At 44.4% G+C, this 26916-nt stretch overlaps 1 protein-coding gene across 2 annotated transcripts in view; it reads left to right on the forward strand.

The window, feature by feature from the left end:
- Positions 1-25965, forward strand: part of LOC311136565 (ras-related protein Rab-27B-like) — a 100159-nt gene extending 74194 nt beyond the window's left edge. The window contains exons 5-8 of one of the 2 annotated variants that reach the window (XM_084170750.1): positions 834-919; positions 12806-12909; positions 21742-21865; positions 24401-25747. In XM_084170750.1, the coding sequence (XP_084026876.1) occupies positions 834-919; positions 12806-12909; positions 21742-21865; positions 24401-24587 (501 nt within the window). In that variant the 3' untranslated portion in view covers positions 24588-25747. Of the gene's footprint in view, positions 1-833; positions 920-12805; positions 12910-21741; positions 21866-24400 lie in introns of both variants that reach the window. The other variant, XM_084170749.1, reaches the window with a different exon arrangement.
- Positions 25966-26916: the final 951 nt, after the last annotated feature.

Here is a 26916-nt window from a genome sequence, read left to right on the forward strand (position 1 = left end):
AACATAGATCTGTAGATTTAGTCACTTAGCTAACATATCTGTAGATTTAGTAACTTAGCTAACGTAGATCTGTAGATTTAGTGACTTAGCTAATGTACTATACATCTGTAGATTTAGTGACTTAGCTAACGTAGATCTGTAGATTTAGTGACTTAGCTAATGTACTATAAATCTGTAGATTTAGTGACTTAGCTAACATAGATCTGTACATTTAGCTAACGTGATGCAGAAAAACAGAATGGGAATTTTCTTTTACATTTCAAATCTCTGACATGCACTCGACAGCGACATGGTTTCCCCTGAGAGAAATAACATCTGTCAGACAGTAGCTGATAAGAGCGTCTGCTAAATGACGTAAATGTAAATGTAAATGTAGCGGTGCCTCTGCCAGGTGAGTGTATCAGATAGTAGCGGTGCCTCTGCCAGGTGAGTGTATCAGATAGTAGCGGTGCCTCTGCCAGGTGAGTGTATCAGATAGTAGCGGTGCCTCTGCCAGGTGAGTGTATCAGATAGTAGTGGTGCCTCTGCCAGGTGAGTGTATCAGATAGTAGCGGTGCCTCTGCCAGGTGAGTGTATCAGATAGTAGCGGTGCCTCTGCCAGGTGAGTGTATCAGATAGTAGCGGTGCCTCTGCCAGGTGAGTGTATCAGATAGTAGCGGTGCCTCTGCCAGGTGAGTGTATCAGATAGTAGCGGTGCCTCTGCCAGGTGAGTGTATCAGATAGTAGCGGTGCCTCTGCCAGGTGAGTGTATCAGATAGTAGCGGTGCCTCTGCCAGGTGAGTGTATGCGTTTCTCACCCTGTACGTGTCCATGTGTTTTCGGGTGTGTTTCAGGTGTACACAGCGTCGGGCCCCAATGGAACCACAGGGAAAACCTTTAAAGTTCACCTCCAGCTCTGGGATACAGCTGGACAGGAGAGGTACTGGAACTGCATTGGAAAGCATTGCATATAGCTCACAAAGTGTTACAAATGTGCTTTATAATGCATTATAAAGAGAGAGGGTAGTCATGGGAATAGCTATTTTACCTAAGCTTTGCTTAGCATGAAATCATAGACAAACCACTGCTGCCATTCAGTTTGTAGCTTGATGTTTTGTTTAACTACACTATCTCAAGCTCTCACGACGTGAGATTCTCTCAAGGTATCACTCCCCCTCCCCCTACCTTGTGAGAATGATGCTTGATGTAGTTCTACAAGGCCTTAACAAGCCATAACGATCAGGCGTCTCCACAGCGTCTTCACAGAATCTGGCTGTGATGCTGGAGGGTCTGACACCTCCGTACGTACGAGAGAGAAACTGACGTGTCTTGTTCATCTAAAAAAAAAAGCCTCAACGAGAGACAGACTGAGGCTGTGTCCCTAACGGGACCATATTCCCTATGTTGTCCAGAGCCTGGATAAAAGTTGTGCACTACATAGGGAATAGAGTGAAAGCTTCTTGAGAGTCAACCGCTCTACGTTCAAACCAGTTTTCATTTTGGCACTCTTTAAAAAAAAAAATAGTTTAGTGTAGTCTTAGTCATTTTTACTGAAATAAAGTCACATTTTTGTCATTTGAATAATGATTGTCTAGTTATTGTCAAAATGATTAAAACAACGGGCCATTATTATTTGAAAATTATTACTATTTTTAAAACAAGCCATATAAAGTTGGTTGCAATTTCAGTTTAATCCACCAGAAAAGACAGAACAAATAATACAACAAATATTGTGGTTAAACTGAAATATACTAATTGATTAAAAAAACATAATTTTTCCATAACATTTTAATAAAAGGTATAATCTTTGTAAATGATATCATAAATAGGACTGGTGGAGTAATGTCATACATGCAGCGAACAAAAACATATGGATATGTCTGCTCTACCCAAAATTACAACCAAATAATTGCAGCATTACCGCGAAAATGCAAGAGGAAAGTGGAAGGAGGAGAAAGTAAGGAACTTGTCTGTCGGCCCTGCATTAAAGAACATAATTGGTTAAAGAAAATTGTGATAAATAAAAAATAATACCAGTCAAAAGTTTTGACACACCTACTCATTCAAGGGTTTTTCTTTATTTTTACTATTTTCTACATTGTAGAATAATAGTGAAGACATCAAAACTATGAAATAACACATATGGAATCATGTAGTAACCAAAAAAGTGTTAAACAAATCAAAATATATTTTATATTTGTGATTCTTAAAATAGCCACCCTTTGCCTTGATGACAGCTTTGCACACTCTTGGCATTCTCTGAACCAGCTTCACCTGGAATGCTTTTCCAACAGTCTTGAAGGAGTTCCCACATATGCTGAGCACTTGTTGGCTGCTTTTCCTTCACTCTGCCGTCCGACTCATCCCAAACCATCTCAGTTGGGTTGAGGTCGGGGGATTGTGGAGGCCAGGTCATCTGATGCAGCACTCCATTACCCTCCTTCTTGGTAAAATAGCCCTTACACAGCCTGGAGGTGTGTTGGGTCATTGTCCTGTTGAAAAACAAATGATAGTCACACTAAGCCCAAACCAGATGTGATGGCGTATCGCTGGAGAATGCTGTGGTAGCCATGCTGGTTAAGCGTGCCTTGAATTCTAAATAAATCACAGACAGTGTCACCAGCAAAGCACCCCCACACCATATCACCACCTCCTCCATGCTTTATGGTGGGAACTACACATGCAGAGATTATCCGTTCACCCACACCGTGTCTCACAAAGACATGGCCGTTTGAACCAAAAATCTCAAATTTGTATTCCAGACCAAAGGACACATTTCCACCGGTCTAATGTCCATTGCTCGTGTTTCTTGGCCCAAGCAGGTCTCTTCTTCTTATTGGTGTCCTTTAGTAGTGGTTTCTTTGCAGCAATTCGACCACGAAGGCCTGATTCACACAGTCCCCTCTGAACAGTTGATGTTGAGATGTGTCTGTTACTTGAACACTGTGAAGCATTTATTTGGGCTGCAATTTCTGAGGCTGTTAACTCTAATGAACTTATCGTCTGCAGCAGAGGTAACTCTGGGTCTTCCATTCCTGTGGCGGTCCTCATGAGAGCCAGTTTCACCATAGCGCTTGATGGTTTTTGCGACTGCACTTGAAGGAACTTTAAAAGTTCTTGAAATGTTCCGTATTGACTGACCTTCATGTCTTAAAGTAATGATGGACTGAGTTTCTCTTTGCTTATTTGAGCTGTTCTTGCCATAATATGGACTTACTCTTTTACCAAATAGGGCTATCTTCTGTATACCCTCCCTACCTTGTCACAACACAACTGATTGGCTCAAAGGCATGAAGAAGGAAATAAATTCCACAAAATAACTTTTAAGAAGGCACACCTGTTAATTGAAATGCTGTCACGACTTCCGCCGAGGCTGCCTCCCCTCATTGTTCGGGCAGGTTTCGGCGTTCGTCGTCACCGGCTTACTAGCTGCTGCCGATCCATTTATCATCACTCCACTAGTCTTGTCTAATTAATCACACACACCTGGTCCTTATCCCCAATTAGTCATTGTATAAGTGTTCCCTCTGCTTCCTTGTCTGTGTGGGTGATTGTTTGTAGTGAGCTGTGTGTGGCTCGGTTGAGCTGCCCTTACCTTATTGTTGCCAGGGTAGATATTTCCCCTGTGCCTGAGTTTTGTTGTCTCAATTGTGCTTTCACTGTTTATCGACGGAATAAACTTTTTGGATGCATATTACTCTCCTGCGCCTGAATGCATTACAAATGCATTCCAGGTGACTACCTCATGAAGCTGGTTGAGAGAATGCCAAGAGTGTGCAAAGCTGTCATCAATGCAAAGGGTGGCTACTTTGAAGAATCTCAAATATAAAATATATTTTGATTTGTTTAACACTTTTTTGGTTACTAAATGATTCCATATGTGTTATTTCATAGCTTTGATGTCTTCACTATTATTCTACAATGTAGAAAATAGTAAAAATAAAGAAAACCCTTGAATGAGTAGGTGTGCCCAAACGTTTGACTGGTACTGTATATATATATTTACCCAAAAATATATGTGGGATTGGAAATTATGCAGACAATTACATTGATGGAAGCTACAAACTATCTGCAATATTAAAGTTGATCTACCCCCCAAAACAACAAAAATATATAGGAAAATGCATATGCATCGGCTCTAATATGTGTAAGAGTGTTCTACATGCAACGTATTAAATGTTTTGAATAAATCGTCACCTTAGAAAGCGTTCATTTCGTTGTTTTGGCTTTGACACAACATCCACAACGACCATGTTTCCCACTCAGTTTCAACCTGTTGTTGAACTTCTTTCTCCAAATTGATGTAAAAAATGTTTTGCCTAATGGTGAGTTTTAAAAAGCATTATGTTTTGATGATTAGTGTTTCGTGTGATTTTCGATTGCATTTGCATTGACGTCAGAGTGGTTAGAGGGACAGTAGAGCCCTGAGTACCAGGCCATTAGGACCTGATGGTTAGAGGGACAGTAGAGCCCTGAGTACCAGGCCATTAGGACCTGATGGTTAGAGGGACAGTAGAGCCCTGAGTACCAGGCCATTAGGACCTGATGGTTAGAGGGACAGTAGAGCCCTGAGTACCAGGCCATTAGGACCTGATGGTTAGAGGGACAGTAGAGCCCTGAGTACCAGGCCATTAGGACCTGATGGTCAGAGGGACAATAGAGCCCTGAGTAGCAGGCCATTAGGACCTGATGGTTAGAGGGACAATAGAGCCCTGAGTACCAGGCCATTAGGACCTGATGGTTAGAGGGACAGTAGAGCCCTGAGTACCAGGCCATTAGGACCTGATGGTTAGAGGGACAGTAGAGCCCTGAGTAGCAGGCCATTAGGACCTGATGGTTAGAGGGACAGTAGAGCCCTGAGTACCAGGCCATTAGGACCTGATGGTTAGAGGGACAGTAGAGCCCTGAGTACCAGGCCATTAGGACCTGATGGTTAGAGGGACAGTAGAGCCCTGAGTAGCAGGCCATTAGGACCTGATGGTTAGAGGGACAGTAGAGCCCTGAGTACCAGGCCATTAGGACCTGATGGTTAGAGGGACAGTAGAGCCCTGAGTACCAGGCCATTAGGACCTGATGGTTAGAGGGACAGTAGAGCCCTGAGTACCAGGCCATTAGGACCTGATGGTTAGAGGGACAGTAGAGCCCTGAGTAGCAGGCCATTAGCGACCTGATGAGCGTTAGCGAGTTGGGTGCTACCAACGCATGTCCAGAGTGCATAAAAGGAGATTACCGTGACTCAACGGTCATGTGGAATTTTGACTGCGGTCACGACTCATGACGGGTGGTGTGGCGGTAATATGGTCACCGCAATGGTCCTCTGTGCTCCAGTCCAAGTCCGAGTCACCAATTGTCGAGTCACGAGTCCCTATGGCTGAAGTCCGAGTCCCAGTGCTCCAGTCCGAGTCACTGAGTCCAAATAAAGTTATTAACCAGTCAGATATAGTGTAGTGGTAAGAGGAGTTATTAACCAGTCAGATATAGTGGTAAGAGGAGTTATTAATCAGTCAGATATAGTGTAGTGGTGAGAGGAGTTATTAACCAGTCAGATATAGTGGTAAGAGGAGTTATTAATCAGTCAGATATAGTGTAGTGGTAAGAGGAGTTATTAACCCAGTCAGATATAGTGTAGTGGTAAGAGGAGTTATTAACCCAGTCAGATATAGTGTAGTGGTAAGGGGAGTTATTAACCCAGTCAGATATAGTGTAGTGGTAAGAGGAGTTATTAACCCAGTCAGATATAGTGTAGTGGTAAGAGGAGTTATTAACCAGTCAGATATAGTGTAATGGTAAGAGGAGTTATTAACCAGTCAGATATAGTGTAGTGGTAAGAGGAGTTATTAACCCAGTCAGATATAGTGTAATGGTAAGAGGAGTTATTAACCAGTCAGATATAGTGTAGTGGTAAGAGGAGTTATTAACCAGTCAGATATAGTGTAGTGGTAAGAGGAGTTATTAAACCAGTCAGATATAGTGTAGTGGTAAGAGGAGTTATTAACCCAGTCAGATATAGTGTAGTGGTAAGAGGAGTTATTAACCAGTCAGATATAGTGTAGTGGTAAGAGGAGTTATTAACCCAGTCAGATATAGTGTAGTGGTAAGAGGAGTTATTAACCAGTCAGATATAGTGTAGTGGTAAGAGGAGTTATTAACCCAGTCAGATATAGTGTAGCGGTAAGAGGAGTTATTAACCCAGTCAGATATAGTGTAGTGGTAAGAGGAGTTATTAACCCAGTCAGATATAGTGTAGTGGTAAGAGGAGTTATTAACCAGTCAGATATAGTGTAGTGGTAAGAGGAGTTATTAACCAGTCAGATATAGTGTAGTGGTAAGAGGAGTTATTAACCCAGTCAGATATAGTGTAGTGGTAAGAGGAGTTATTAACCCAGTCAGATATAGTGTAGTGGTAAGAGGAGTTATTAACCCAGTCAGATATAGTGTAGTGGTAAGAGGAGTTATTAACCCAGTCAGATATAGTGTAGTGGTAAGAGGAGTTATTAACCCAGTCAGATATAGTGTAGTGGTAAGAGGAGTTATTAACCAGTCAGATATAGTGGTAAGAGGAGTTATTAACCCAGTCAGATATAGTGTAGTGGTAAGAGGAGTTATTAACCCAGTCAGATATAGTGGTAAGAGGAGTTATTAACCCAGTCAGATATAGTGTAGTGGTAAGAGGAGTTATTAACCCAGTCAGATATAGTGGTAAGAGGAGTTATTAACCCAGTCATATATAGTGTAGTGGTAAGAGGAGTTATTAACCAGTCAGATATAGTGTAGTGGTAAGAGGAGTTATTAACCAGTCAGATATAGTGTAGTGGTAAGAGGAGTTATTAACCCAGTCAGATATAGTGTAGTGGTAAGAGGAGTTATTAACCAGTCAGATATAGTGTAGTGGTAAGAGGAGTTATTAACCCAGTCAGATATAGTGTAGTGGTAAGGGGAGTTATTAACCAGTCAGATATAGTGTAGTGGTAAGAGGAGTTATTAACCAGTCAGATATAGTGTAGTGGTAAGAGGAGTTATTAACCCAGTCAGATATAGTGTAGTGGTAAGAGGAGTTATTAACCCAGTCAGATATAGTGTAGTGGTAAGAGGAGTTATTAACCCAGTCAGATATAGTGTAGTGGTAAGAGGAGTTATTAACCCAGTCAGATATAGTGTAGTGGTAAGAGGAGTTATTAACCCAGTCAGATATAGTGTAGTGGTAAGAGGAGTTATTAACCAGTCAGATATAGTGGTAAGAGGAGTTATTAACCCAGTCAGATATAGTGTAGTGGTAAGAGGAGTTATTAACCCAGTCAGATATAGTGGTAAGAGGAGTTATTAACCCAGTCAGATATAGTGTAGTGGTAAGAGGAGTTATTAACCCAGTCAGATATAGTGGTAAGAGGAGTTATTAACCCAGTCATATATAGTGTAGTGGTAAGAGGAGTTATTAACCAGTCAGATATAGTGTAGTGGTAAGAGGAGTTATTAACCAGTCAGATATAGTGTAGTGGTAAGAGGAGTTATTAACCCAGTCAGATATAGTGTAGTGGTAAGAGGAGTTATTAACCAGTCAGATATAGTGTAGTGGTAAGAGGAGTTATTAACCCAGTCAGATATAGTGTAGTGGTAAGGGGAGTTATTAACCCAGTCAGATATAGTGTAGTGGTAAGAGGGGTTATTAACCCAGTCAGATATAGTGTAGTGGTAAGAGGAGTTATTAACCAGTCAGATATAGTGTAGTGGTGAGAGGAGTTATTAACCCAGTCAGATATAGTGTAGTGGTAAGAGGAGTTATTAACCCAGTCAGATATAGTGTAGTGGTAAGAGGAGTTATTAACCCAGTCAGATATAGTGTAGTGGTAAGAGGAGTTATTAACCCAGTCAGATATAGTGTAGTGGTAAGAGGAGTTATTAACCAGTCAGATATAGTGTAGTGGTAAGAGGAGTTATTAACCAGTCAGATATAGTGTAGTGGTAAGAGGAGTTATTAACCCAGTCAGATATAGTGTAGTGGTAAGAGGAGTTATTAACCCAGTCAGATATAGTGTAGTGGTAAGAGGAGTTATTAACCCAGTCAGATATAGTGTAGTGGTAAGAGGAGTTATTAACCCAGTCAGATATAGTGTAGTGGTAAGAGGAGTTATTAACCCAGTCAGATATAGTGTAGTGGTAAGAGGAGTTATTAACCAGTCAGATATAGTGTAGTGGTAAGAGGAGTTATTAACCCAGTCAGATATAGTGTAGTGGTAAGAGGAGTTATTAACCCAGTCAGATATAGTGTAGTGGTAAGAGGAGTTATTAACCAGTCAGATATAGTGTAGTGGTAAGAGGAGTTATTAACCAGTCAGATATAGTGTAGTGGTAAGAGGAGTTATTAACCCAGTCAGATATAGTGTAGTGGTAAGAGGAGTTATTAACCCAGTCAGATATAGTGTAGTGGTAAGAGGAGTTATTAACCAGTCAGATATAGTGTAGTGGTATGAGGAGTTATTAACCCAGTCAGATATAGTGTAGTGGTAAGAGGAGTTATTAACCAGTCAGATATAGTGTAGTGGTAAGAGGAGTTATTAACCAGTCAGATATAGTGTAGTGGTAAGAGGAGTTATTAACCCAGTCAGATATAGTGTAGTGGTAAGAGGAGTTATTAACCCAGTCAGATATAGTGTAGTGGTAAGAGGAGTTATTAACCAGTCAGATATAGTGTAGTGGTAAGAGGAGTTATTAGCCCAGTCAGATATAGTGTAGTGGTAAGAGGAGTTATTAACCCAGTCAGATATAGTGTAGTGGTAAGAGGAGTTATTAACCCAGTCAGATATAGTGTAGTGGTAAGAGGAGTTATTAACCCAGTCAGATATAGTGTAGTGGTAAGAGGAGTTATTAACCAGTCAGATATAGTGTAGTGGTAAGAGGAGTTATTAACCCAGTCAGATATAGTGTAGTGGTAAGAGGAGTTATTAACCCAGTCAGATATAGTGTAGTGGTAAGAGGAGTTATTAACCCAGTCAGATATAGTGTAGTGGTATGAGGAGTTATTAACCAGTCAGATATAGTGTAGTGGTAAGAGGAGTTATTAACCCAGTCAGATATAGTGTAATGGTAAGAGGAGTTATTAACCAGTCAGATATAGTGTAGTGGTAAGAGGAGTTATTAACCCAGTCAGATATAGTGTAGTGGTAAGAGGAGTTATTAACCCAGTCAGATATAGTGTAGTGGTAAGAGGAGTTATTAACCCAGTCAGATATAGTGTAGTGGTAAGAGGAGTTATTAACCAGTCAGATATAGTGTAGTGGTAAGAGGAGTTATTAACCCAGTCAGATATAGTGTAGTGGTAAGAGGAGTTATTAACCCAGTCAGATATAGTGTAGTGGTAAGAGGAGTTATTAACCAGTCAGATATAGTGTAGTGGTAAGGGGAGTTATTAACCCAGTCAGATATAGTGTAGTGGTAAGAGGAGTTATTAACCCAGTCAGATATAGTGTAGTGGTAAGAGGAGTTATTAACCCAGTGTCACGGTCGTTGAAGGACGGGTCAGGCCAAGGAGCAGCGTGAATTGCATACATGTTTATTCACCGATAAACACACGAACAAAAACAACAAACCAACGAAACGTGAAGTCCTCAGGCTAAACTCTAACACGGAACAAGATCCCACAACTAATGACAGGCTGCCTAAGTATGAGCCCCAATCAGAGACAACGAACGACAGCTGCCTCTGATTGGGAATCACACCTGGCCAAACATAGACATACACAACCTAGAATGCAACATAGAAATACTAACATAGAATATCCACACCCTGACTCAACATACAAGTGTCCCATGAGTCAGGGTGTGACAACCAGTCAGATATAGTGTAGATCCTGGATATGAAATGCAGTCAGGAAAGTGGGAGGGTTGAACAAGATTACAAATTCAAAAGACAGACTACTTTTCTATACTCAAGTGGGAGAAAAACATAGCTAGACTGTTGTTTTACTATTAAACTCAATGCTGCTATTGTTTTTAATTTCGTAAAGCAGCTTGTGTTTCTTAACCAGGCAAAGGGTAGCTAACCAGAAGGCTGGTGGTCACTGGTTAGCTACGGGGAAGCAAGAGAGTCGCCAGCGCGATGTGTATAATCGTAGGCGGAGCCGGAGCGGAGCCTGTCTGCCTGTCTGCCCACACTCATCGCTTGCTCCCCCGCAGCTCACCAGCTGATGTAGGCTGTGTGTGCAGGGTGTGGCGTCCACTGCTGAACAGAACGGCGCATCTGTGCTGCTAATATTAATTGTGCTTGTCACTGAAAAGCTCTCAATCTCTCCAAAAACTCTTGTCCAGTAAACTTGTAGTCAGATTTTAGTCAGAGATAATTTTGTCTCGTCTCGTTTTAGTCAACTGAAATGAAAAATAATTTTCGATTAGTTCCAGTTTTGTTTAGTCAGTTGTAGTCTCATCAATTGCCACTGAAAAATAGGTGTTTGACAAATATTTTAGTCAGTATTTTTGACGCAATGAACAATGGCTCAAACTCCTTGAGCCTCTTCTCAGACAACTGATGGTTGAAGAGTAGATTAGCCTACATCCTTATTCCCTATATAGTCCACTACTTTTGACCAGGGCCCACATTGACAGAGATATATTCAGTATATGTGACCCATGCGGGAATCGAACCCAAAACTGATGTTGCCATCACCATTCTCAAACCTTCTCTGAGCCAGTCCTCGGCTGATTGGTGTCAGACGTTTCCCCGGCCCTAGCTAACAAACCTTGTTAAAATAATAGGATTGTAAACTGGAGACCTGGGGCAGAATTGTGTCACCATCCCGGTTCTAAATTGGAACGCCATTTGTAAAGGTCTGTTGTTGACCCCCCAGGTCCAGGAGTCTAACCACAGCATTCTATTTGTAAAGGTCTGTTGTTGTCCCCCCCCAGGTCCAGGAGTCTAACCACAGCATTCTATTTGTAAAGGTCTGTTGTTGACCCCCCCAGGTCCAGGAGTCTAACCACAGCCTTCTATTTGTAAAGGTCTGTTGTTGACCCCCCAGGTCCAGGAGTCTAACCACAGCATTCTATTTGTAAAGGTCTGTTGTTGCCCCCCCCCAGGTCCAGGAGTCTAACCACAGCATTCTATTTGTAAAGGTCTGTTGTTGACCCCCCCAGGTCCAGGAGTCTAACCACAGCATTCTATTTGTAAAGGTCTGTTGTTGACCCCCCCCAGGTCCAGGAGTCTAACCACAGCATTCTATTTGTAAACGTCTGTTGTTGACCCCCCAGGTCCAGGAGTCTAACCACAGCATTCTATTTGTAAACGTCTGTTGTTGACCCCCCCCAGGTCCAGGAGTCTAACCACAGCCTTCTATTTGTAAAGGTCTGTTGTTGACCCCCCAGGTCCAGGAGTCTAACCACAGCATTCTATTTGTAAAGGTCTGTTGTTGACCCCCCCCAGGTCCAGGAGTCTAACCACAGCATTCTATTTGTAAAGGTCTGTTGTTGACCCCCCAGGTCCAGGAGTCTAACCACAGCCTTCTATTTGTATACGTCTGTTGTTGACCCCCCCAGGTCCAGGAGTCTAACCACAGCCTTCTATTTGTAAAGGTCTGTTGTTGTCCCCCCCCAGGTTCAGGAGTCTAACCACAGCATTCTATTTGTAAAGGTCTGTTGTTGACCCCCCCCAGGTCCAGGAGTCTAACCACAGCATTGTATTTGTAAAGGTCTGTTGTTGACCCCCCAGGTCCAGGAGTCTAACCACAGCATTCTATTTGTAAAGGTCTGTTGTTGACCCCCCCCAGGTCCAGGAGTCTAACCACAGCATTCTATTTGTAAAGGTCTGTTGTTGACCCCCCCAGGTCCAGGAGTCTAACCACAGCCTTCTATTTGTAAAGGTCTGTTGTTGACCCCCCAGGTCCAGGAGTCTAACCACAGCATTCTATTTGTAAAGGTCTGTTGTTGCCCCCCCCCAGGTCCAGGAGTCTAACCACAGCATTCTATTTGTAAAGGCCTGTTGTTGACCCCCCCAGGTCCAGGAGTCTAACCACAGCATTCTATTTGTAAAGGTCTGTTGTTGACCCCCCCCAGGTCCAGGAGTCTAACCACAGCATTCTATTTGTAAACGTCTGTTGTTGACCCCCCAGGTCCAGGAGTCTAACCACAGCATTCTATTTGTAAAGGTCTGTTGTTGACCCCCCAGGTCCAGGAGTCTAACCACAGCATTCTATTTGTAAAGGTCTGTTGTTGACCCCCCAGGTCCAGGAGTCTAACCACAGCATTCTATTTGTAAACGTCTGTTGTTGACCCCCCAGGTCCAGGAGTCTAACCACAGCATTCTATTTGTAAAGGTCTGTTGTTGACCCCCCAGGTCCAGGAGTCTAACCACAGCATTCTATTTGTAAACGTCTGTTGTTGCCCCCCCCAGGTCCAGGAGTCTAACCACAGCATTCTATTTGTAAAGGTCTGTTGTTGACCCCCCCAGGTCCAGGAGTCTAACCACAGCATTCTATTTGTAAACGTCTGTTGTTGACCCCCCAGGTCCAGGAGTCTAACCACAGCATTCTATTTGTAAAGGTCTGTTGTTGACCCCCCAGGTCCAGGAGTCTAACCACAGCCTTCTATTTGTAAAGGTCTGTTGTTGACCCCCCAGGTCCAGGAGTCTAACCACAGCATTCTATCTGTAAACGTCTGTTGTTGACCCCCCAGGTCCAGGAGTCTAACCACAGCATTCTATTTGTAAACGTCTGTTGTTGACCCCCCAGGTCCAGGAGTCTAACCACAGCCTTCTATTTGTAAAGGTCTGTTGTTGACCCCCCAGGTCCAGGAGTCTAACCACAGCATTCTATCTGTAAACGTCTGTTGTTGTCCCCTCCCAGGTTCAGGAGTCTAACCACAGCCTTCTTCAGAGATGCTATGGGCTTCCTTCTCATGTTTGACCTCACCAGCCAACAGAGCTTTCTCAACGTCCGCAACTGGATGAGTAAGTTGTGGTCTAGGTACACACACACACACACACACACACTCACTCTTGAGATAATATATGCCATTTAGCAGACACTTTTTTCCAAAGCAACTCATGTGTGCATACATTGTTCTCATGGGTGTCCCCAACGGGAATCAAACCCATTACCATTGGCGATGCAAGCGCCATGCTCTACCAACTGAGCTACACAGGACCACTTTACAAGAAACTTATCTTCTAAACACCAGCATGCTTCAACCTGAATGGTACAGAACATGGCCAGGCCAAGGTTGGGGATTCAGTCAATTCACTTATTCAATTGAATAGAAATACAAAGTTTCCCCCCTTACCTTTACTTAACCAGTCAGTTAATAACACATTCTTATTGACAGTGACATCCTGGCATTTGAAAGGAAGACAGTTTCATTAAGGAGGTATTGGAAGAGCAGACAGCTCCTCAGTGATCAATATGAATCAATCCTCTAATCATCCTCAGATCTAGGCCTGGATTGAGGGCACAGGAAGTAGGCGAAGGTTAGTAGTAAACTGTTTTCTGGAGAAGGGAAAACGCAGACCTGAGTTAGCGAGGCCCAGTCCAGCGTTGGCGAGGCCCAGTCCAGCGTTGGCGAGACCCAGTCCAGAGTTAGCAAGGCCCAGTCCAGAGTTGGCGAGGCCCAGTCCAGAGTTAGCGAGGCCCAGTCCAGAGTTAGCGAGGCCCAGTCCAGCGTTGGCGAGGCCCAGTCCAGCGTTGGCGAGGCCCAGTCCAGCGTTGGCGAGACCCAGTCCAGAGTTAGCAAGGCCCAGTCCAGAGTTGGCGAGGCCCAGTCCAGCGTTGGCGAGGCCCAGTCCAGCGTTGGCGAGACCCAGTCCAGAGTTAGCGAGGCCCAGTCCAGAGTTGGCGAGGCCCAGTCCAGCATTGGCGAGGCCCAGTCCATCGTTGGCGAGACCCAGTCCAGAGTTAGCGAGGCCCAGTCCAGCGTTGGCGAGGCCCAGTCCAGCGTTGGCGAGACCCAGTCCAGAGTTAGCAAGGCCCAGTCCAGAGTTGGCGAGGCCCAGTCCAGCGTTGGCGAGGCCCAGTCCAGCGTTGGCGAGACCCAGTCCAGAGTTAGCGAGGCCCAGTCCAGAGTTGGCGAGGCCCAGTCCAGCATTGGCGAGGCCCAGTCCATCGTTGGCGAGACCCAGTCCAGAGTTAGCGAGGCCCAGTCCAGAGTTGCCGAGGCCCAGTCCAGCGTCCAGTCCAGCGTTGGCGAGGCCCAGTCCAGCGTTGGCGAGGCCCAGTCCAGCGTTGGCGAGGCCCAGTCCAGCATTGGCGAGGCCCAGTCCAGAGTTGGCGAGGCCCAGTCCAGCGTTGGCGAGACCCAGTCCAGCGTTGGCGAGGCCAGGTCCAGTGGTTCAAAACATAAAAAAAAAAAAAGTTATCCTCACCCTGTATTACTCTTGATACAATACTTGTATTAATTAGCCAATGTTTTGACAGCAAGCTGCCTTCATCAGGATTTCAGAGTATTAGTATTCAGCTGTGGCATTCTGTACTCTAATCACCCTGATTTAATGTAAACCAATCAGGGTTTAGGCCTGGGCATAGCACTATTACAGAAACCACTTTAGTTGTTAATTATCTTGTCAACGCTTTAGACACTAAAAGGAAATGTGCTGTTTTGTTTGTGGACCTGTCAAAAGCTTTTCATTCTGTTGATCGTGCTATTTTATTGAATAAGTTGTCCTCGACAGGCCTAGACACATAGTTGACAGGCTACAGAAAACGGCTACAATAATGCAAAGGAGATCGGAATGAAATTAACTAAACATCTGGGAAAGTGAGAGAGTGGGGCCTTCCTCACGTTTCACTGACACACTCAAATATAACTCTCCCAACTTCCACTTTAGAAATTATAATTGTTGTAAACTACAGCGGTTCAATGTTTTCTAGGAATAGACTCTAACTTAGTTTATTCAGCTAGCTAACTTGGTACAGTATTCTTCCGCGAAAACCGTCCAGGGCATCGAATCCTATGACGCCATAGCCAACTAGCATGCCAGCCTCCAATAACACGGTTTAGCACCAATACTCAGTTACAACAAACCACCAGTGTGTTAACACGCCAAGCAGATCATTCGTGTCCGTGTCTAACGTTGTGTAAAGTTTTGGGTTAGTTTTGACAGTTTGAGTGAGTCCGTCGTCAACATATTCAGCCAGTTAGTTAGCTAGAATAGTTAGCATACTAGCTAGCCATTGCTCTCTGCCAACGAAAAAAACCCTCCTCCCACGGCACGAACACACAGAGAGAGCCAAGCTAACGTTAACTAGTCACCCATGTCCCGAATTCCCTTGAACGACTCTGGTTACCAGTATGTAAAAACAAAACACAAATGTAGGTTATAACTTACCCTTAGTTAGCCAGTTACTGTTAGCCAGTGAAGTGCAAAGCTAGCCACTGAATCGATTCAGCCAGTTCGCGACTGTTCGCTAGGTCGTTCCAGCCATTGTTTAGTAGCTATCCAGGTAGCAACAAGCTAGCTACATTTCGAGTACAGTAGCTACTAACTACCTAACGTTAACGCTTCAGATAATGAGGTTAGAAAAACAGCTGAACGGTAGGCAGCTAGCAGGCACAATTACAGGTACACAATTCTCCCTCTCGTGTCATATTCACCCTGAGCAGTGGGCCTGTTCTGCCACTGGGTCAGAGTCTCTCCTCCTCTCCTCTCCCCCCATACATCTCTACATTACTCCCTTTTTGTTTACAAGAACCTACTTCATAAACTTCCATCTTATCCAACATTGCTGTTGAAGTATAGACACCTGAGTTGCCTAAGCCGTTCACAGGATTGGTTCACTCTTGAGGTTCCTAGGGTCTCCACCTAGCTAGGTAAATCTGCTTTTAGTTGTGATGCACCGTATTTCTGGAACAAAATTCTTTATACATTTCATCTTGATGTTCTGGTGCCGTTCGGGCAATTTAAAGTATTGACTGGGTACTTATTTGTGGAGGAATGTAACTGTTTTTCTGGGTGATTTGTGATGTTTTATTTGTGCTTCCCATGACTGTGTTTTTCTATTCTAATGTGTGTGTACATACAGTGTATATGTATATATATATACTGTATATATATATATATACACACAGTACCAGTCAAAAGTTTGGACACACCTACTCATTCAAGGGTTTTTCTTTATTTTTACTATTTTCTACATTGTATAATAATAGTGAAGACATCAAAACTATGAAATAACACATATGGAATCATGTAGTAACCAAAGAAGTGTTAAACATATCAAAATATATTTGAGATTCTTCAAATAGTCACCCTTTGCCTTGATAACAGCTTTGCACACTCTTGGCATTCTCTCAACCAGCTTCACCTGGAATGCTTTTCCAACCGTCTTGAAGGAGTTCCCACATATACTGAGCACTTGTTGGCTGCTTTTCCTTCACTCTGCCGTCCGACTCATCCCAAACCATCTCAATTGGGTTGAGGTCGGGGGATTGTGGAGGCCAGGTCATCTGATGCAGCACTCCATCACTCTCCTTCTTGGTCAAATAGCCCTTACTCAGCCTGGAGGTGTGTTTGGTCATTATCCTGTTGAAAAACAAATGACAGTCCCACTAAGCCCAAACCAGATGGGATGGCATATCACTGCAGAATGCTGTGGTGGACATGCTGGTTAAGTGTGCCTTGAATTCTAAATAAATCACAGACAGTGTCACCAGCAAAGCACCCCCAAACCATAACACCTCCTCCTCCATGCTTTACGGTGGGAACTACACATGCGGAGATCATCCGTTCACCCACACCGCGTCTCACAAAGACATGGCGGTTGGAACCAAAAATCTTGTGTTTCTTGGCCCAAGCAGGTCACTTCTTCTTATTGGTGTCCTTTAGTAGTGGTTTCTTTGCAGCAAATCGACCATGAATGCCTGATTCACACAGTCCCCTCTGAACAGTTGATGTTGAGATGTGTCTGTGACTTGAACTCTGTGAAGCATTTATTTGGGCTGCAATTTCTGAGGCTGGTAACTCTAATGAATGTATCCTCTGCAGCAGAGGTGACTCTGGGTCTTCCATTCCTGTGGCGGTCCTCATGAGAGCCAGTTTCATCATACGCTTGATGGTTTTTGCGACTGCACTTGAAGAAACTTTCAAAGTTGTTGATATTTTCCGTATTGACTGACCTTCATGTCTTAAAGTAATGATGGACTGTAGTTTCTCTTTGCTTATTTTAGCTGTTCTTGCCATAATATGGACTTTGTCTTTCACATACAGTACATTCGGAAAGTATTTAGACCCCTTGACTTTTTCCACATTTTGTTACGCTACAGCCTTATTCTAAAATGGTTTAAATAGTTTTTTCCCCCTCATCAATCTACACACAATACCCCTTAGTGACAAAGCAAAAACTGAAATGTCACATTTACATAAGTATTCAGACCCTTTACTCAGTACTTTGTTGAAGCACCTTTGGCAGCGATTACAGACTCAAGTCTTCTTGGGTATGACGCTACAAGCTTGGCACACCTTTTTTGGGGGAGTTTCTCCCATTCTTCTCTGCAGATCCTCCCAAGCTCTGTCAGGTTGGATGGGGAGCGTTGCTGCACAGCTATTTTCAGGTCTCTCCAGAGATGTTTGATCGGGTTCAAGTCCGGGCTCTGGCTGGGCCACTCAAGGACATTCAGAGACTTGTCCCGAAGCCACTCCTGCGTTGTCTTGGCTGTGTGCTTTGGGTCGTTGTCCTGTTGGAAGGTGAACCTTCGCCCTGAGCGCTCTGGAGCAGGTTTTCATCAAGGATCTCTCTGTACTTTGCTCCGTTCATCTTTCCCTCGATCCTGACTAGTCTCCCAGTCCCTGCTGCTGAAAAACTTTCCCACAGCAGGATGCTGCCACCACCATGCTTCACCGTAGGGATGGTGCCAGGTTTCCTCCACATGTGACACTTGGCATTCAGGCCAAAGAGTTCAATCTTGGTTTCATCAGACCAGATAAACTTTTTTCTCATGTTCTAAGAGTCATTTAGGTGCCTTTTGGCAAACTCCAAGCGGGCTGTCATGTGCCTTTTACTGAGGATTCTGTCTGGCCACTCTACCATAAAGGTCTGATTGGTGGAGTGCTGCAGAGATGGTTGTCCTTCTGGAAGGTTCTCCCATCTCCACAGATGAACTATGGAGATCTATCAGAGTGATCTTCGGGTTCTTGGTCACCTCCCTGACCAAGGCCCTTCTCCACCGATTGCTCAGTTTGGCCGGGCGGCCAGCTCTAGGAAGAGTCTTGGTGGTTCCAAACTTCTTCCATTTAAGAACGATGGAGGCCACTGTGTTCTTGAGGACTTAGAATGCTGCAGAAATTTTTTGGTACCCTTCCTCAGATCTGTGCCTCAGCACAATCCTCTGACCTCTACGAACAATTCCTTCGACCTCATGGCTTTTGTTCTGACATGCACTGTCAACTGTGGGACCTTAAATAGACAGGTGTGAGCCTTTCCAAATCATGTCCAGTCAATTGTATTTACCACAGGTGGACTCCAATCAAGTTGTAGAAACATCTCAAGGATGATCAATGGAAACAGGAGGCACCTGAGCTAAATTTCGAGTCTCATAGCAAAGGGTCTGAATACTTATGTAAATAAGGTATTTCTGTTTTTTATTTGTAATAAATTGGCAGAAAATTCTAAAAACTTGTTTTAGCTTTGTCATTATGAGGTATTTTGGGTAGATTGATGAGGTACATTTTTTATTTAATCCATTTCAGAATAAGGCTGTAACGTAACAAAATGTGGAAAAAGTCAAGGGGTCTGAGATCTAGGTCTCAGTATGCCTTCCCTGTGAAAGATACCTAGGTCTCAGTATGCCTCCCCTGTTAAAGATACCTAGGTCTCAGTATGCCTTCCCTGTGAAAGATACCTTGGTCTCAGTATGCCTTCCCTGTGAAAGATACCTAGGTCTCAGTATGTCTTCCCTGTTAAAGATACCTAGGTCTCAGTATGCCTTCCCTGTGAAAGATACCTAGGTCTCAGTATGCCTTCCCTGTGAAAGAAACCTAGGTCTCAGTATGCCTTCCCTGTGAAAGATACCTAGGTCTCAGTATGCCTCCCCTGTTAAAGATACCTAGGTCTCAGTATGCCTTCCCTGTGAAAGAGACCTAGGTCTCAGTATGCCTTCCCCTGTTAAAGATACCTTGGTCTCAGTATGCCTTCCCTGTTAAAGATACCTTGGTCTCAGTATGCCTTCCCTGTGAAAGATACCTTGGTCTCAGTATGCCTTCCCTGTTAAAGATACCTTGGTCTCAGTATGCCTTCCCTGTGAAAGATACCTTGGTCTCAGTATGCCTTCCCTGTGAAAGAGACCTAGGTCTCAGTATGCCTTCCCTGTTAAAGATACCTTGGTCTCAGTATGCCTTCCCTGTTAAAGATACCTAGGTCTCAGTATGCCTTCCCTGTGAAAGATACCTAGGTCTCAGTATGCCTTCCCTGTGAAAGATACCTTGGTCTCAGTATGCCTCCCCTGTGAAAGATACCTTGGTCTCAGTATGCCTTCCCTGTGAAAGATACCTTGGTCTCAGTATGCCTTCCCTGTGAAAGAAACCTAGGTCTCAGTATGCCTTCCCTGTGAAAGATACCTTGGTCTCAGTATGCCTTCCCTGTGAAAGATACCTTGGTCTCAGTATGCCTTCCCTGTGAAATATACCTTGGTCTCAGTATGCCTCCCCTGTGAAAGATACCTAGGTCTCAGTATGCCTTCCCTGTGAAAGATACCTTGGTCTCAGTATGCCTTCCCTGTGAAAGAAACCTAGGTCTCAGTATGCCTTCCCTGTTAAAGATACCTAGGTCTCAGTATGCCTTCCCTGTGAAAGATACCTTGGTCTCAGTATGCCTTCCCTGTTAAAGATACCTTGGTCTCAGTATGCCTTCCCTGTGAAAGATACCTTGGTCTCAGTATGCCTTCCCTGTGAAAGATACCTTGGTCTCAGTATGCCTTCCCTGTGAAAGATACCTAGGTCTCAGTATGCCTTCCCTGTGAAAGGTACCTTGGTCTCAGTATGCCTTCCCTGGTAAAGATACCTTGGTCTCAGTATGCCTTCCCTGGTAAAGATACCTTGGTCTCAGTATGCCTTCCCTGTGAAAGATACCTAGGTCTCAGTATGCCTTCCCTGTTAAAGAAACCTTGGTCTCAGTATGCCTTCCCTGGTAAAGATACCTTGGTCTCAGTATGCCTTCCCTGTGAAAGATACCTAGGTCTCAGTATGCCTTCCCTGTTAAAGAAACCTTGGTCTCAGTATGCCTTCCCTGTTAAAGATACCTTGGTCTCAGTATGCCTTCCCTGTGAAAGATACCTTGGTCTCAGTATGCCTTCCCTGTGAAAGATACCTTGGTCTCAGTATGCCTTCCCTGGTAAAGATACCTTGGTCTCAGTATGCCTTCCCTGGTAAAGATACCTTGGTCTCAGTATGCCTTCCCTGTGAAAGATACCTAGGTCTCAGTATGCCTTCCCTGTTAAAGAAACCTTGGTCTCAGTATGCCTTCCCTGTTAAAGATACCTTGGTCTCAGTATGCCTTCCCTGTGAAAGATACCTTGGTCTCAGTATGCCTTCCCTGTGAAAGATACCTTGGTCTCAGTATGCCTTCCCTGTTAAAGAAACCTAGGTCTCAGTATGCCTTCCCTGTGAAAGATACCTTGGTCTCAGTATGCCTTCCCTGTGAAAATAAAGGTTAAATAAATCATCCTGGCTTTAGATTTAGCGACGGCACAAGATGAAGAAAAGGTGACTAGTAAACTATAGAATGAGTATATGGGCACACAGCGCTTACATTTACATTTTACGCTTCACATGTAATGCTATTTGGGCACACAGCGCTTCACATGTAATGCTATGTGGGCACACAGCGCTTCTCATGGTGTTCCAAAGAAAAATAGTGGTTAGTGTTTTTTATTCCATGTCCACAATGTTAACATGTTAACTGTTTCATGTTGTCCCCAGGCCAGCTGCAGGCCAATGTTAACTGTTTCATGTTGTCCCCAGGCCAGCCGTAGGCCAATGTTAACTGTTTAATGTTGTCCCCAGGCCAGCCGTAGGCCAATGTTAACTGTTTCATGTTGTCCCCAGGCCAGCTGCAGGCCAATGTTAACTGTTTCATGTTGTCCCCAGGCCAGCTACAGGCCAATGTTAACTGTTTCATGTTGTCCCCAGGCCAGCTGCAGGCCAATGTTAACTGTTTCATGTTGTCCCCAGGCCAGCTACAGAGGCCAGCTGCAGGCCAATGTTAACTGTTTCATGTTGTCCCCAGGCCAGCTGCAGGCCAATGTTAACTGTTTCATGTTGTCCCCAGGCCAGCTGCAGGCCAATGTTAACTGTTTCATGTTGTCCCCAAGCCAGCTGCAGGCCAATGTTAACTGTTTCATGTTGTCCCCAGGCCAGCTGCAGGCCAATGTTAACTGTTTCATGTTGTCCCCAGGCCAGCTGCAGGCCAATGTTAACTGTTTCATGTTGTCCCCAGGCCAGCTGCTGGCCAATGTTAACTGTTTCATGTTGTCGCCAGGCCAGCTGCAGGCCAATGTTAACTGTTTCATGTTGTCCCCAGGCCAGCTACAGAGGCCAGCTGCAGGCCAATGTTAACTGTTTCATGTTGTCCCCAGGCCAGCTGCAGGCCAATGTTAACTGTTTCATGTTGTCCCAAGGCCAGATACAGAGGCCAGCTGCAGGCCAATGTTAACTGTTTCATGTTGTCCCCAGGCCAGCTGCAGGCCAATGTTAACTGTTTCATGTTGTCCCCAGGCCAGCTGCAGGCCAATGTTAACTGTTTCATGTTGTCCCCAGGCCAGCTGCAGGCCAATGTTAACTGTTTCATGTTGTCCCCAGGCCAGCTGCAGGCCAATGCTTACTGTGAAAACCCAGACATGGTGTTGGTGGGCAACAAGGCAGACCTGGCGGACCAGAGAGAGGTGCAGGAGGAGCAGGCTAAAGAACTAGCCGACAAGTACGGGTGAGTAGGAGAGAGCTAGCCCCGTCATGCACACATACGGTGAGCTCAAAGTATTGGGACAGTGACAAATGTTTTGTTGTTTTGGCTCTGTACTCCAGCACTTTGGATTTGGAATGATACAATGACTATGAGGTTAAAGTGCAGACTGTCAGCTTTAATTTGAGTGTATTTTCATTCATATCATGTGAACCGTTTAGAAATTACAGCACCTTTTGTACATAGTCCCCCCATTTTAGGGGACCAAAAGTATTGGGACAAATTCCCTTATGTATTAAAGTAGTGAAACGTTTTGGTCCCATATTCCCAGCACGCAATGACTACATCAAGCTTGTGACTCTATAAACTTGTTGGATGCATTTGCTGTTTGTTTTGGTTGTGTTTCAGATTATTTTGTGCCCAATAGAAATGAATGGTAAATAATGTATTGTGTCATTTTGGAGTCACTTTTACTGTAAATAAGAATAGAATGTTTCTTAACACTTCTACATTAATGTGGATACTACCATCATCACCGATAATCCTGAATGAATCACACAAATATCACACCCCCAATACTTCACTTTTCACTACTTTAATACACATATAAGGGAATTTGTCCCAATACTTTTGGTCCCCTAAAATGGGGGGACTATGTACAAAAAGTGCTGTAATTTCTAAACGGTTCACCCAATATGGAGGAAAATACCCTCCAATTAAAGCTGACAGTCTGCACTTTAACCTCATAGTCATTGTATCATTTCAAATTCAAAGTGCTGGAGTACAGAGCCAAAACAACCAAACATTTGTCACTGTCCCAATACTTTTGGAGCTCGCACACACAAACATACAGAAATTTGCACGCACACGCACAAACACAGACACACACTCATCGGTGGGAGAGAACCGGCACCACTGTCACAGGCATAATGAGCATTAGGTTCCTCTTACTCTGAAAGATCAGTAACCGTATTGTGGTCCAAAGTGTAGTATTAGTGTCGTCTGAGAGAGGCTATATTTGCTTTGACTGTTGCTGAGGCTGCAGTCATAGCGCTAGTGATGATGTCATTGTCAAGGGTTTTATTACGGACAACATCTCTCACTCTCCACATAGTCACCGACCAATACACGTACTGTAGATGGGCCCTGGTCAAAAGTAGTGCACTATATAGGGAATAGGGTGCCATTCTCTGGTCTAAAGTAGTGCACTATATAGGGAATAGGGTGCCATTTGGGACGTAATCGATGGGCCCTATATTCAAGGTGCTGTCTGAGTGCTGGGCTTGTCATTCAGAGCTGTACTAGCGGAGTTTGTGGTTCATTAACATCTCATTCCTTACTAAAAGAAGACCTGGTGGATCTCTTCTCAAGTCGTTAAAACTATTTGATTATTACAACAGAATTGATTTATTTTCTCCTCACAATCTATGATTTTCAGTCCCTGTTTTTTTACAACCCTGATGTGCTTGACATGGTCCCTCGATTTAACTTTTAGACATAAGATATGACTAGTAAGACGAGGTAGAATGCTCTGATGTGGGTGTTGGTGGGGTCCTGTCTGATGTTGGTGTGGTCCTGTCTGATGTTGGTGTGGTCCTGTCTTATGTGGGTGTTGGTGTGGTCCTGTCTGATGTGGGTGTGGTCCTGTCTGATGTTGGTGTGGTCCTGTCTGATGTTGGTGTGGTCCTGTCTGATGTGGGTGTGGTCCTGTCTGATGTTGGTGTGGTCCTGTCTGATGTTGGTGTGGTCCTGTCTGATGTTGGTGTGGTCCTGTCTGATGTGGGTGTTGGTGTGGTCCTGTCTGGTGTTGGTGTGGTCCTGTCTGATGTTGGTGTGGTCCTGTCTGATGTTGGTGTGGTCCTGTCTGATGTGGGTGTTGGTGTGGTCCTGTCTGGTGTTGGTGTGGTCCTGTCTGATGTTGGTGTGGTCCTGTCTGATGTTGGTGTGGTCCTGTCTGATGTGGGTGTTGGTGTGGTCCTGTCTGATGTGGGTGTGGTCCTGTCTGATGTTGGTGTGGTCTTGTCTGATGTGGGTGTTGGTGTGGTCCTGTCTGATGTTGGTGTGGTCCTGTCTCATGTTGGTGTGGTCCTGTCTGATGTGGGTGTAAACCAGTCTGATGTGGGTGTTGGTGTGGTCCTGTCTGATGTTGGTGTGGTCCTGTCTGATGTTGGTGTGGTCCTGTCTGATGTGGGTGTTGGTGTGGTCCTGTCTGGTGTTGGTGTGGTCCTGTCTGATGTTGGTGTGGTCCTGTCTGATGTTGGTGTGGTCCTGTCTGATGTGGGTGTTGGTGTGGTCCTGTCTGATGTTGGTGTGGTCCTGTCTGATGTGGGTGTTGGTGTGGTCCTGTCTGATGTGGGTGTTGGTGTGGTCCTGTCTGATGTGGGTTCTGTATGTCCCCTGTCTGATGTGGATTCTGTGTGTCCCCTGTCTGATGTTGGTGTGGTCCTGTCTGATGTGGGTGTTGGTGTGGTCCTGTCTGATGTGGGTGTTGGTGTGGTCCTGTCTGATGTGGGTGTTGGTGTGGTCCTGTCTGATGTGGGTTCTGTATGTCCCCTGTAGGATCCCGTACTTTGAGACGTCGGCAGCGACTGGGTCTGAGGTGGACAAGGCGGTCATCACCCTACTAGACCTGGTCATGAAGAGGATGGAGCAGTGTGTCGACAAACCCACCGCCGAGCCCGCCAACGGGGGAGGAGCCGCCAAGCTGGAGGACGCTGCGCCTGACCAGAAGAAGTGTGCATGCTAGACCTGGCCCCTCCCACGTCCCCTTCTCCCTACTCTGATTGGTGCTCTAGCACCCCCTCTGGTGGCCAGATATAGAAGTGCAGCAGCATTACGATAGCATGACGTGTGATGGGCAGCTCAGTCAGCCACACTGCAATGGGTCTGTGGTTCTGGCCTTGCATGGCCTGAGTGTACTGTGCTGGTCCTGGCTATGTGTCTCTCCTGCCTGTCCTGTCCTGTGTTGTGTCCCAAACGTCACCCTGTTCCCTATAAAGTGCACTACTAGCCCATAGGGCCCTGGTCAAAAGTAGTGCACTAATATAGGGAATAGGGTGCCATTTGGGACGAGAGCCTGGCCTACCGGAGGCCTCTGCTTTATAAGACTTTGTATCCCCATGTTGTTTAGAAGTATCTGTCCAATCTAATCTACTGCCTTGGCTCTTAAGGCCCCATCCATATTGCAGTACCAATATTATATTAATAAAAAATGTGACCAGTTATTTATATATGGTTTAGATTTAGAATTTAGTTTTTGTGTATTTAAATTTAAGTTCTCATTCTAGTTTTTTTAATGTACTTTTTGTTTTAGATTAGATTATGGTTCCACATATTAATTGAATCCCCAAATAACAGGAGTTTTTGACAACAGTGTCTAGCTAAATGTGCATAAAAGACAATTTTATCGTATTGTAATATCACCTCAGTCAGTACTCAAATAATATTACAGTCAGGAAAATACATCGCCAAGCACAAAATCTCATCTGTTGATAACTGCTTTTGATCTGTCTGTCTGTGTGCCAAAAATTACCTTCACATTGCCTGTAGTCCAGGTCAGGATCGTCTGTCCTTCTGTGGTTGTTACCAAGGGCCTTGGACGTTCCTAGCTAATAATCTCGTGTGACGGACTTTTAACGTAAAATCTAGCTAGTTAGCTAAGCGCACTCAAGATGTAGTTCTGTGTTCACGTTCCTACAGAAGTAGCATGCCACATCTACCAGTTTTACAGGACTAACTCCACAACACACCTTTTCTATTACAAAATAATAACATGATCGTATACATAGTGACCAGGACAGACAGGCAGGCAGTGTTAACAGCTATTATTGTTTTTAAGACAAGACATAGTCCACAATGTAGTGACTGTTCTGCATATCACTGGTTTGATAAACCCAATAGTGCCATACTGTAGGTCATGTTTGGCTTTAAACGGATCGAGTTCTGTGGTGCACTGGTGGTTCTATAACTTGGAGAGAAAATTGTATTCCTTACTTACGGCAATGGAGTTTGGCTGAGATTAGAGATTCATCGGGTTATCAGTGGATATTTGTTATCAGAGATAGCTGCGGCAAAACATATTTGCCATCCTTGCACTTTTCTTAAATAATTCTCTATTTCTTGTCAAATAAGGTGAAAATTGAAAAAAAAACGTTTGGTCTCCGCACATTGTTATTATCATTTCAACATTGCAGAACCAATTTTATTTTTGTAAACTTATGTTTTACTATTTTTGTTATAGAAAATAAAGACAAATGGCATGGAGAAAATGGTCGTCACCCCGGAGATAGTACTTGGCTGCATCGCCTTTGACCAAGACAAACTGCCAACAAATGCCTCTTGCAGCCATCAATGAGCTTGCTGCACCTTTCTACTGGCAAGTTGGCCCCACTCTTTAGCAGCAACTGTTCTAATTCTTCAATGTTTGAGGGGCGCTGTTATCTCGCCGTAGGTTATGGATGTGATTCAGATCTGGACTCATCGCTGGCCACTCCAGAACAGTCCAGCGTTTCTTTTTGAACCATTCCAGGGTCCTTTTGATCTTTTCTTTGAACGCTTCATTTGATCGTTGGTAAACAGAGGAAGACCCAGCTGCTGAAGGAGACACAAGAATGCCTGATTGAACTTCTCAAAAACCCACCTAAACAACCCTGAAATGTTCTGTGGACCAACGAAACAACATTTGAGCTCTTTGACAATACAGATCAGTGCTGTGTTTACCGGTGACCAAATGAAGCGTTCAATAAAAAGAACAGCTTCCCTACAATCAAAGATGATTTGATAATGCTGTGGGGTTGCTTTGCTGCTTCTGGTACTGGGGGGGCCTTGGACGTGCGCAAGGCATGAAATCTGCAGATTATCAGGTGTTTTGAAGTCCAATGTTCAATCCAGCGTCCCAAAACTGGGTCTCCATTGAAGGTTGTGGGTCTTGCCAGGAGAAAGGTGCAGTAAGCTCACGTATGGCTACAACAAGCATTTGTTGGCAGTTATCTTGGCCAAAGGCTGTGCAACCAAGTACTATGTAGCTCCGGGGTGCCAATCATTTTGTCCATTTACAAAAAATAAAATTGGTTCTG

The sequence above is a fragment of the Coregonus lavaretus genome, assembly GCF_964263955.1.
Source record: "Coregonus lavaretus genome assembly, chromosome: 10".
Taxonomy (NCBI): domain Eukaryota; kingdom Metazoa; phylum Chordata; class Actinopteri; order Salmoniformes; family Salmonidae; genus Coregonus; species Coregonus lavaretus.